Source organism: Drosophila kikkawai, chromosome X (assembly GCF_030179895.1).
Source record: "Drosophila kikkawai strain 14028-0561.14 chromosome X, DkikHiC1v2, whole genome shotgun sequence".
NCBI lineage: Eukaryota > Metazoa > Arthropoda > Insecta > Diptera > Drosophilidae > Drosophila > Drosophila kikkawai.
In genome coordinates, this window is record NC_091733.1 from 24421841 (window position 1) to 24434512 (window position 12672).

At 35.0% G+C, this 12672-nt stretch overlaps 1 protein-coding gene across 7 annotated transcripts in view; it reads left to right on the forward strand.

The window, feature by feature from the left end:
- Positions 1 to 12672, forward strand: part of spri (Src homology 2 domain-containing protein sprint) — a 112593-nt gene that overhangs the window by 80560 nt on the left and 19361 nt on the right. For all 7 annotated transcript variants that reach the window (XR_011445581.1, XM_017179783.3, XM_017179789.3 and 4 more), the window contains one exon: positions 6063 to 6329. Coding sequence is in view for 6 of the 7 variants with exons in the window: in XM_017179783.3 (XP_017035272.1) it covers positions 6063 to 6329 (267 nt within the window). In the remaining variant the exon portion in view is untranslated. The remainder of the gene's footprint in view (positions 1 to 6062; positions 6330 to 12672) is intronic.

Sequence of the window (12672 nt, forward strand, 5' to 3'; positions counted from 1 at the left end):
ATTTTTCTCTTTATTTATATATATGTATATATATATATATATTTTTTTTTTTTTTTTTTTTATATATATGAAGCACAGAGAATGGCAGCCACCGTGCACAGTGGGTCTGATAATCAGCTTTGTGGGAACAATGGCGGTGTATATATGATTTTTGTGAAATTAATTTCACGCCAAGACCTGTGGCCCCGATAAGAGAAGCTTTATGCGGGGATTTACGCCCCACCCACACACACACACACACACACACACAAACACACACCCCATCTTATATATTGTATTATGTTTTATATCTTGATCGGACGGCTGAACAGTTGCCAAAAAGGGAAAGGCCATATAGGGAAAGGGTGTGAGAATATTTCAAATTAACTCAAAGCCGATTGAAAAAATTATAAATAATACCCACGAGGTTGGAAAAATTTGTGTAAAAATATTTGGAGAGTAAAGAAAACTTCAAAATAATAATTAGGAGGCGAGAGAAAATACCAAATAATATTAGGAGGCTTAAAAAGTTAATTAGTAATACTTAGAAGCCTGAAAAAATAAGAAATAATTCCTATAATGATATCAAGGATGCTAAAAAAAATATTTAAAAAATACAAGATTTGAAAATATTTATTATTTATTTATTTAAAAATACTAAGCAGCCTGAGAAAAAGTAAAATTACAAAAAGTAAAAATTTAAAATAATGTCAGGGAGACAAATAAAAATAATAATAATTATGGGAAATTATAGCTAAGAGGTCTAAAAAATAAACATAGAAAAATCATAGAAAATCATAGAATAATTAATAAACATTCAGGAATGAATTTCAAAAAATATTTCTAGTTAAATTAAATATTGTTAAGTTATTTGTATTAATTAAATAACCACATTGAAAGCTATTAAATTTAAAATTCACTCAAAGCTAAATAATTTTTCCAAAATTAAAAGCTACTTATTTAATTTAAAATTAACTCAAAGCAAATTAATTTTTTCTTTAAATCAAAAAATTTTCTTAAATATCCAACGGACTTTGTTGGCTGATTTCATTTCCGTTTTCCTCTGTCTTTATTTTATTTTTTCCCATTTTCCAGTTCCTGCTCTCATTTGTCGCATTTGAACAATTTTCATTGCCCGCTTTTGGGCGGCGTCAAATAAATAGTTTCTTTCCTTCTTCCCTTCTTGTTGTGTGTGTAATTTATTAAATGCTTCTTTTATTTTTTTGGGGGACAACGACGACGGGCATTTTGTCAATGGCTGGGAATTTTTATATTGCCATTGAATTTTGGCCAAAAGTATTTCCACCAATATTGGCAAGAAGATAGAGTCGCAGCACGAGAGAGAGAGAGAGAGACACCGTCTCAGACAATTGTTTGCCGATATTTCTAAAGGGGGAAAGGAAAGGTGGCAGGTGGGAAGGTGGGTCTGAGAATGATTTTCATTTTCAACAGCTGCCAGAACGGAAGCCCGGCATACTACTTTCTTCGTCTGTCGTCTTAGTCTGGTTGCTTTCTCCCCCCTTTCCCACACGCTGTCTCCGTCTCCGTCTCAGTCTCAGTCTGCTTCCGGCTGCTTTCATGACCGTGAAAGTGTTGCCCTTGTTCCTTGGCCCAGGACCCTCTATGCTTGGCTAGCCATTGTTGCAATGCCAGATATATGTATGGTATGTAGTATAATATATATATAAATATATACATATGTATATGGCGCAGCTACAGTCAGTTTAAAGTCGCGACTGTTTGCCCAACATAACGAGATCCTTTTGGAAGCCAAAATCAAACACACATGAGCCACCACCAAAGCAGGAAGAGTACTCAAAAAGCACAGAGAGAAATTAATAGGAAAATTAATATTATAAAGATTAATATTATACAAATGAATATTATTAAAATTAATATTATTAAAATTAATATTATTACAAGTTATTATTATAAAAAAAAATATATAAATTATTATTATTAAATATAAATATTATTAAAATTAATATTATAAAAATTAATTTTTTAAAAATTAATATTATTTAAATTAATATTTTAAAAATTAATATAATCAAACAAAAATATTATAAAAAGTATTATTATTAAAATAAATATTTTAAAAATTAATTTTATTCAAAATTAATATTATAAAAATTATTATTGTAAAAGTTATATTGTAAAAGTTAAAATTATGAAAATTAATATTATAAAAATTAAAAAGCTCTCTTAAAATATTTTTTTTATTGATATATACTAGGTAAATGTATCTTCAGTACACCCTCTCTAATTTAAAAAAGAAAGAAAGTCCCCTTTAATTATCTGTTGCTATTTAAAAAAAAAATTATATAAATTTTTAATTTGTAAATCCTTTTTCTTTGAGTGCCCGAGGGACTGGGAAAGTCAGCACCAACCCTCCTCGGGCTTGAATTTCCTCTGTGCGCCACTCAAAAATGCAGCCGGGCTACTCAGAAGTCAGACCTTGGGTTATTCTTTCCACTCCTGGGGGTGGCTGCACCCTGGCCAGGAGGAAAGCAAGAATTTGAGCCTTAAAAACATCAAGCTATTAGAGAGATATCCCTGCATGTTTCCTATTTTATTTTATTTTTTTTATATGTGTCCCGGCAAATCTGTAAGCAAATGAGTGAGTGGAATAGCTATAATATGCGAGGGGGAAAATTCGGAGGGCTAACTTAATAAGTATCGCATTAGAGCCTTAGGAATATTTTGGGGATGATAAAATGCGTTGTTCGAAATGGAGGATAGTCCGGGTCCGGTATCCATCTGAGAGGTTATTTGCGCATCCAATTTTGTTTGGATTTCCACTACAAATCGTTGGGACTAAGCTAGGCTTTTTGGTATAACTATGATTTTATGGGTTTATATGTTTTCGGGAGATGTGATAAACTAAGCTGGGTTATTAATACAATTATAAGCTTAGTTTTGGTGTTGAGTAAATCATGAAACTATATTTTTGTAAGAAAAGGGTATCTAAAAATTATTAAAGAACATTTTATTATATAGTTTACATGGAATTTGTGAAATATATGAATGAAAAAGAGGGTTTCAAAGGTTATCACCCTTTTTAAACAAATTACCTGACTCCTTAATTGTTGCTTTTATAAATGAAGTATTTTATTTACACTGTATTTAATTAAATATTTAATATTTCTTATTTTTTAAATTAAAGAAAAGACAAATTTCAATAAATGAAATACTTTTTTGCACAATATAAAATTCAAAATTTAATATTTTTAATTCTAAATAATATTTAAAATATATATTTCACCAAAGAAAACTATTTTAAATATTATTATAATGTTTCTGACCTATTCAAAATATATATTTCACCTAAGAAAACCATTTTAAATATTATTTTAATTTTTCCTGAGTGCCTAATTGTTACTTTTATAAGTTAAATAAAATTCTGGGAATATATAACATTTAAAAATGTAATATATCTTATTTCAAATAATATTTAAATTATTTTTTTTTTGTTTACTTAATACAATTTCAAAGAACTATCTAAAACCTCCTAAGGTCAAACCTCTGCTGCGCTTTGACTTGAAACCATTTAACTTTGACCCCGCCGCGTGTCTCCTCTGGGGCTCTGGGGCCCATTAGGAGGGTACTCTGTCCGGTAAATGACTATCATTGGGTGTCTTTCTACCCCCCAAAAAAAAAAAAGAAGAAACCCAAGTTGCATTCCTCCTCCTTCTAAACACCGCCACTCCACAACTTTCAAATAGTTCTCGTTGGCAAGCCAAAAAAAAAAAGAAAAAGGCGAAAAAGGGACCCAACCGCACCGCACCGTTGCTGCTGACGTAATAAGCAATACTTAAGACCTAATGCAGGGTATAAAATATGCGCAGCATTTGTACGCCCACCTCTCGCACTCTGCCGCCAGGACACCAAGGGTTGGTGGTCCCTTTCGTCCTTTTGGGTCGCCCGCAGTGCTCGCTTGCCGCTGCTGTGATTTTTGATTTAAGCATAATTTCGCAACATTTTCGCTGGGTCCTCCTGCTGTGAGCTTTGAAAAATTTCAAACATTTCTTCAAGGGATTTGTGCAATTTTCCCTTTTTTTTCCCCCCCTCCAGTTGCTTCTGTTTGTCTGCTAACGTTTTTCCTTTTTTTTCTGCTGCTTTACTGCTTGCTTCCCTTCTGTTTTTACTCGCATTTAAATGGTTGGCAAATAAACAGGCGAACATTTTGCATTTCCATTTCATTGCGTTTGGTCTTGAAGGAGACGTCTGGCTGTCTGTGGCAGCTTCTGGGCTTCATTTCCTGCTTCTGGTGATGCGGCTGTTGCTGCCTCCATGGCGTATGATTAATGCCTCAGAAGCCAAAGGGACAGCTGGAACTCGATCTCCACTTCAAAACCCGTTTAATAAATGACATCAAAAATTAAAATTCGCTGCCGGCGCGTAAATCAAATTTACAAAAGCGAATATATATAGTCTTTCTAGAGTGTGCGATATGCATCTGGAAGGTGGTATCAACAAAAAAGGTGAGCCAGCAACCAGGCAACCTAATTTGACACTGAGGCAGAAATAACTCAATTAGTGCCACAGCGTGACCCTTTTTTGTGTTGCTTACTCTCTCTCCAACAAGTTCCTCGTCTCTTTAAGGGTTTAAAAAAGAAATCCGGATCCGTGGGTGTTGTTAGTGGTAACGAGCCAAGTGGAAAGTGTGGAAAGCAGCGCGGAAAAAGCCCTCGACTTTTTGTCCCAAAGCCAAAACACGCTCCGTTGGCTGTTGCTTTTCATCCCGCTAATGAAAGGGAGTATCTCGAACGTTTTTAAATTAAATGCGTCCGGCAGTGCAAATATTTGGATCAATGGAATGTTTTGACAGTATGGTTCAAGAGGGGACATTCAAAAAAAAAAATGAATTAAAATATAAAATCAAAGAAAAAAGCTGAGGGGGAAAGAGATATAGAATAAGATAGACTATGAGATACCCGGCAGCAAAAAGCTAAGTTAATCTTTAATATTGATTTACAAAATTCCCCGAAAAAACTGAAATAAATCCTTTTACATTTGTTACCATCACCATTAGCCTCCTATCATCATTTGTGAAGCCTGAACCCTTAGCTCTGGCTCATTGAAATTCATGTGCGAGCATCGTTTATCTTTTGATTAGCTTCCCCAGGGTATCGCCTCGGTCTACTCACTCTAGAGCTCCTATTTATGTTCGAATAATCTACATTTGCATAAGCAGTTTGCCTTGGCATCAATTCTGGCATCGCTTACACTTGGCAAACATCATCATCAACATTATCGTTGTGACAGAGGGTGACATATAGCAGGGGTATATCTGTATATACATATATATATTTTCATGTACATATATCAAAACCAAAAAAGGACACCATCCCCCATGCGAGGCTGCACTTTTGATGCTGCTGGAAAGTATGCTATGCTCACTCCCACACACACACACACACACACACACACAGGGAGAGAGAGAGGGAACTTCAAAAGCCAGCCCTTGGCAATTTTCAATTAAAAACGCCTACAAACGCGCTACAGAATTTCTCTTCTGTTTTTATTTCCCTCTTTGTTTGCCGCCGTCGAAACCCAGGCCTGCGGCTAAAAGCCAGCTCCAGCTTCTGCTTGGCTTTCCTCTGCAAAATTTCCCGACTAGCCTTAAAGTTGTATAGCAGTTCTAGAAATTTCATCCCAACATGGAATTGCACTCTCTTTTGCTGGCGGAGATTACAGCAAAAATGGCCCAAGGCAGTGTGTCGAGTGTCGAGCAGGAGAAGGATACTAACAAACTGGGCTCTAAACTTGGTCAAGTGTAGGTGTTTCAAGCAAGGAACAGCTCCTTAGGCGGTTTTTCTTTACAGGAAAAATCTTTAAAAATTTGTAAACCCAAATTTAAAATATAAGTAGCAGCAGGAAGGAAGATACTGCTACCTTCCTTCCTTCCATCTAAGCTAGAATCCGTTGGGAATCCTAAGCGTTGACTCGAAGGCAAAAGCAAATCTAGAAAATCGGCGGCAATAGTTCTTTTTCTCTTGTTTAATATTTATATTATACATATATGGTATATTTTTAATATTTACATTATATATATTTTATTTTTTAATATTTATTTCCAGTCTCGCACATCCCTAGTGTCCAGTTCCGAGGGCGGCATCCTAGCCGAGGGCGAAACATCCAGCGAGGATGGCGAAGAAGAAGAACCCGTGGAGGCCGAGGATGAGGATGAGGGCGGTGGTGAGAGTAGCCGTGACGATTCCAGTGACAATTCACCGCCCTGCGATCTGGGACTGATGGAGCGCCTGCTGCTCACCCATCCGATGTGGTTTCTGCCAGGCATCCAGCGTTCCGGGGCCGTGCATTTGCTTCAAGGCAAAGAGGAAGGGGTGAGTGATAATTATTAATTTATTGATTTAGCTTAATGAGACAATTTGGTGAAATCAGCAAAAAACACATGAGACCGCCACGAAATTTGCACAACAATGAAGGGGCGAAAAAAAAAAACACACACACACATACATTTTCGCATTTACATAAACAAATTGCAATCAATTAACGAGCCATGTCCTGCTGGACATGTCCTGCGTGGCCGGGGAAGATTCATTAATATTACGACAGGGACAACAATGCCGAGAGCCCTTTTAATTGTAAATTGTATAAAGATAAACAAAGAAATGTAGCCAGGACATTGGGACTAGAATCAGGACTCTGGTGATGGTGCTGCGTTTGCAAATTCATTGAAATTTATCTGACTCCGAGCAGCGGCGAATGTGCAGACAATGGGTGGCCATTCCAGGATGAGGATGAGGATGAGTATGAGGAGAGCGCCATATCTAGCATGAGAAACGAGCGGCCATTCACAAAGGGCGACAAGAGACAAAAGGCAAGCACCAGTAATGGTCAGCAGGCAGTCAGAGAAGAGATTGAAAAAAGCTGGGAAAAAAGGAGGAGGAGGAGGAGCTGGAAGAGAAGCAGAAGGAGGAGAAGGACTAGGACTACGACTACGACGACTAGGACCAGGAGCAGTAGCAGCAGTATCTCTTAGAGTCTGCACTGTAACCACACCTAGAATATTCCTCTCTAATTGCCAAATAGAAAACTCCAGCAAATAATTTAGTTCCCCCACTTTCTCTCAGTGCTTCTGAAACTCCTATTCATACTCTGGGCTCACCTATTCCTATTTTCCTATTCAAAGCTCTTTGCATAGACAATTGAAATTACCGGGGCCAGTGCCTGGCTGGAACCTGGCTTGATGATAGGACAGGTAAAGCCTGAATGGAACCGACAGAAAAGGATATTCTCTCTCCCCGGCATTCGAGTGGAATGTCCAACAAATTGTACAGATTCAATAAGGCAAGGACAGCAATTATCACGTGGGGGGGAAACTCATTAAGGGACCCGGTGATTTCCCTATATATTTTTTTTCCTTTGGATTTTAAAATTCCACCAGCTTTTGTTTAATATTAGTTCAAGGCAAAAACCCCTGAAAATGGATATTTTTTCAATTACCAAGTTTTTGTTGAACTTTGTGGCAATGTTTAACTGCCAAGTATAAGTTTAAACGAAGCGAATAAAAGTTTGGAAATTTCATGGAAAAAAATAGGATTAAAAGTTGTTAAAGAAATGTGGAAATAGAGAAAGCTGAAGTAATATCTAGGTGGCTACCTCAAGGCATATCAAGAGTAAGGGTGTTGGAAATTATTAAATTAAAATAAATATAAGATAGATCGATATTTTTTTATTATAAATATTTTTTGTTATTTAATATCGATATTTTTTTTTATAAATATTTGTTATAGATATTTTTTTTTAGATTTTTTTAAAGATATTTGTTATAGATTATTTTTTTAAAGATATTTTTTTAAAGATATTTTTTATAGATTATTTTTATAGATATTTTTTATAGACATTTTTTATTGATATTTTTTATAGATATTTTTTTATAGATATTTTATTGTTGATATTTTTAATAGATATTTTTTAGAGATTTTTTTTAGAAATATTTTTGTATAGATATTTTTTTATAGATATTTTTTAATATTATTATTTCTAAAAGATATTTTTTAAAGATATATATATATATTTTTTAAAGTATTTTTTTCTAATAATAATTTTTTAATAATAATAATAATTTTTCAATAATAATAAAATTTCTATGGTATGACATTTTTTATATTTAATATTTTAATCATTAAACTTATTTACAATTTTATATTTGAGCATGATATATGTGTAGATATATGTATAATATCTGAGTTATCTATCCTAATCCCTTTATAAATAAAAGGTATATTTAAAGAGCAACCATTAAGAGACATGACCAGGAAAATGGGAAATGGCACGCACACTCCTTATTTGAATGAAAATCTCTTTTCTCGTTGATTCTTTACTTTTCTTTTTTTTTTATTCTTTTTTTTCTGCTGCTCTGGCAGCTTTGCAATTTTCAATTGTCGAACGCGTCGTAACAATGGCTCATTGATTGCAACGGGCCGACTTCCGACTGCAACCCTAATGCTCCTCCTCTTGGATTTACCTCACTTAAGCTACTCTGCACTGGCAGAAAATATTATAGACAAACGTATATTATTTAGGGAATATAAAAAGGGGTTAGTTATAGGATCTCTGAAATATAGAGATTTTTTTTTTTAGATTTTAGGCAAAACTTTAAGCTTTTTAAGCTGAAAAAATCAATGATTTCTCTGGAAAATAGATTAACTTAAAATCTCTTATATATTATATATTTTATATATTATATATTTTATATATTATATATTTTATATGTTATATATTTTATATATTATATATTTTATATATTATATATTTTATATATTATATAAATGAACTTAAAATCTTTTATATATTATTTAATAATTTTCTCTGCCAGAAATTACATTATTTTCCTAGCAGTGCATTCAAAAATTTGTATGTGGGAGGCGCAACTTTTTCGCCAACTTTTGCATTTTGCCGGCTGCTCATTTCCAGTGCGTCTCGTTGTCTGCTAGCTGTCCTTTTCCCCCCTTACACTCCTTGGCAGGATCCTCTCCACCATTCAATGCTAATTGCATGCGTCAACAAAAGAAGAAGGAGCTGGGGGAAGCAGCCTCAATTATACGGCAAAACGCTTCGTAAAGGCTCCTTAAATCCCCCATTAGAATGCAGGACACTTGCTCTCACACCCTCTAGTTTATGCGTTTAATATGTATATATATATAAATATATATATAGGAAAAAAAAGAGAGGGAAAAGCAAAGCATTTAATTGAAATTGAAGTAGTCCTGCACTCGTTTTGTGTGTAAATGTTTGTAATTAAAAATCAATCAATACTCTTGCCAACGGACCGCCTTTTGTGGCGTCACATGTGGCGATCCATTTGCCTGCCTGGTATTTTAATTACTCGCTGGGTTTTCCCCCCCATTTGAAGCTTAACAGATTTTTCCCTAGCCTTGTTTGCACGGCTTTCTGTTGATTTTTTTTTTTGCTGTATATTCCGGTATCCTGGCTTCCCGGCATCCGATTTCGATTCTGATTTTTCCCCCATCAATCATAAATTAAAGGAGGAGCAGGAGGAGCTGGAGTTCCTGTTGGTCACATGTGCGTATGTCTCGCATTTCCATTCACCATCCACCGATTTATGTACGTATTTTTTTTTTGCCGTCCTGTGTATTTGTTATGCCGACCACAGAATGTAATTAGCAGCAAATGTCGATGGTTGATGGACCAAACGATGACCTGACCACCGGGCCAACAGCTGGCCCAGCAGTGGATATAGGGGAGGAGGTATACAGGATATGGTGGTGATTGTAGGAGTATGAAACGATTTGAAGGAGTCGCAACATCATTAGCGTTCGACACCTGTCCAGTGAGCGATGGCTGTTTAATGGTTGTTTAGACGAGAGGCTTGAATATTTTTTTTAGAATGAAAGTAGTTTAATTCATTAAGGTAGTATTATATCCTTGAAGAACTAGGAAGAATTTGGGGTATTTTTGAAATTATGAAAATAGTTATGTGAAAAAATTTAAGTTTTATAAAAAATAAGTTGCTAAAAGAAAGTTTTACAAATAAAAAGCTAAATAAATTGCCAAATAAGGCTATAAATCAAAGAATATAAGACATATTTATGCTTTCTCTATTTATTTGTAGAATTTTATACATTTAAATATCCCTCAAAGGGAAAATCGATTGCCTTTGTCTTGATACAAAATTAATATGCCATATTTTTTCCGAACAAAAACTAATCTTCCCTCGAAATGACAGCTGAAATCTCGCTTTTGGCAATCTTAATTCTGACTTTTCGGCATTAATAATTCCTTGTGCATTCATTGCACTCTCGTTTCATTTATTCTTTTCGCATTTTTTCGCACGCGAAATGAGTTTGATTGGGGGAATCACACACGCACATCCTTTGATCCTTTGGCCCCCCCAAATCCTTTGTTTGTTTCGCTCAACTATTTTTTCGGACGCAAACGTTTGATTTATGAATGCATGACCAGAGCCAGGCCAAAATGAAGTTGTTAAGCTGCAGCTAAGGCCAATCCGCATTGACATGCTTAAATGGCCAAAAACGGAACAAACAGTTAAATTGAATTGATTTTTTTTTTTATATTTTTTTTATTTTGTGTTTTCCGGCTGCGGCTTTTCGTATTTCTCTTCTGTTGCAGCTGCTGTTTGGCATGTGTTTCAATGTCACCCTTTTTATCTATTTATTTCTCGTGTTCCTTCATGGCAAAAAGTCAGACGATGTTAAAAAACGGAAATAAAATACAAAAAAAACCATACTCTGAAAAACACACGAGACCCTGGAGAAGAGTGGCGCACATAGGCGCAGACAGTTTTTATTTATCACCCAAGCTCCAAGAACTGCAGGAGACTGGGATCCTTTTGGTGGCTGGGATCGGGTGGCAAATGGCCATCAACAGCAGGCACAGGAGAGGAGTCAGTCAGTCAGTTAGCCAGCTGATGAGGCAAACGATAAGGGAAAGCAGACAGTTGCAGGATGAGTTGCCTCTGGTCCAGCCCACGCCAAGCTCCGTATCCTGTTCAATTCGATTTTCCCCCCATTGATGGTGGGTGTGTCCGAAAATGATATTAGCAACCGCACATGGCAAGCGGGGAGGGAGGATAAGATAGGGGAAAGCAGGAGCACAGGATGTGGTATTTATTGATGTGTTTATACGGTCTTAAAGTCACTTTAAAGGGTCACTAACTTTAATTACTATAAATTGAGAAGGGCAGAAAATATTGATATTATTAATATTTCTAAAGTTGACAAATTAATATCGATATTGTATCAATAATTGACTTGAAAATTGATATATGTATACGGGGATATTTTAGAAATATGCAATAAATCGATTTTTTAGATATTTGCAATAAATCGTTTTTTTGAGATTTTTGCAATATATCGATATATGAGATTTTTGCAATATATCGATATATGAGAAATATATATATATATTAGATATGAGTAAGAAATAGATATTTTAAAGAAGTCCGATAAAGCGTTGTTATTGATATAATCGATATATCCATGTTTTAGATATAAAAAATAAATCGGAATAAGAAATATTTTAAATATACGCGATAAATAGATATTTAAAATGTGATATACATAGATATTTTAGATCTGTGTCATAAATCAATATTTATAATCGATAAATCGATGTTTTAGATATAAGAAAAAATCGATATCTTTAATTTGATGTTCTTTTTGATATATTAGACCAATTTTTGGCTATTAACAAGTTATTTTGTTAGTTTTTTTTCGATAGTATCGATAATATAACATTATAAGCGATATTTATCTATATTTTCAATATAAAATTGATTTTACATGCTTATATCGATATACTCTAAAGACCTTTCTCCTCGAAATACTTTCTTATCTAACAAATCACCCTACAATTTCGTTACAATTACCATAAAACACCCAAAACTCCCATAAAATAACTGAAACAAGTGCAATATCTCTCTCATAAATAACTGTCTCATTTAATTAAAAAGTTTCCACTTAATGTCAACTCAGATTTAAATCAATAATTTCCGCAAACATATTTAAATAAATTGAAAAGTTAACTATGCAGTTATTTAAGCTGTCACATTTATTAGCCCTCACCTCCTCTCTCTTTCTCTCTCTCTCTCTTAGTGAGTGTATATATTTTGCAGCAACTGTCACAAAAATGTCGAGTACACTTGTTTAACGCAAATGTTTATGCCATAAGCGAGGGCGACCCTTCACCGCCTGGTAAAGTGAAAACTTTTCTGACAGCTTCTACCCCAAACCCCTCTCCTCCGCCTCTCATTGTGCTGTGTCACACATGGCGTATGCGTTATTTTTGAAGGGCACAGACATAATGGCAGCAAGTGCTTCTGACTGCATTTTCGGCGGCAACGATGGCAACACATTGTGCTAATGAATTATTAACAAAAATTATAATTGAAAGCCGTTTGGCAAATGAGTTTGATGCACTTTGGCATCAGCAGCAGCAGGGCAGAGGTCAGCCGGAATGAACTCTATAGTGGGGTGCATTGAGGGGAAAGCGGAAATGGAAAGGGAAAGTGGAAAAGTGGAAAAATGTGAGAAATAGGTAGACGAATGGCGGCTCAACGGAAATAAAGGGAAATCGGCTTAAGGGAAGCAGTGCCGGCGACTCTTGAACTGTAAAGTGAAAGCCGCTTACAGAGGCCATTGGCAGGTGGGTGTGTGTGTGTGTGTGTGTGTGAGAGAGGGT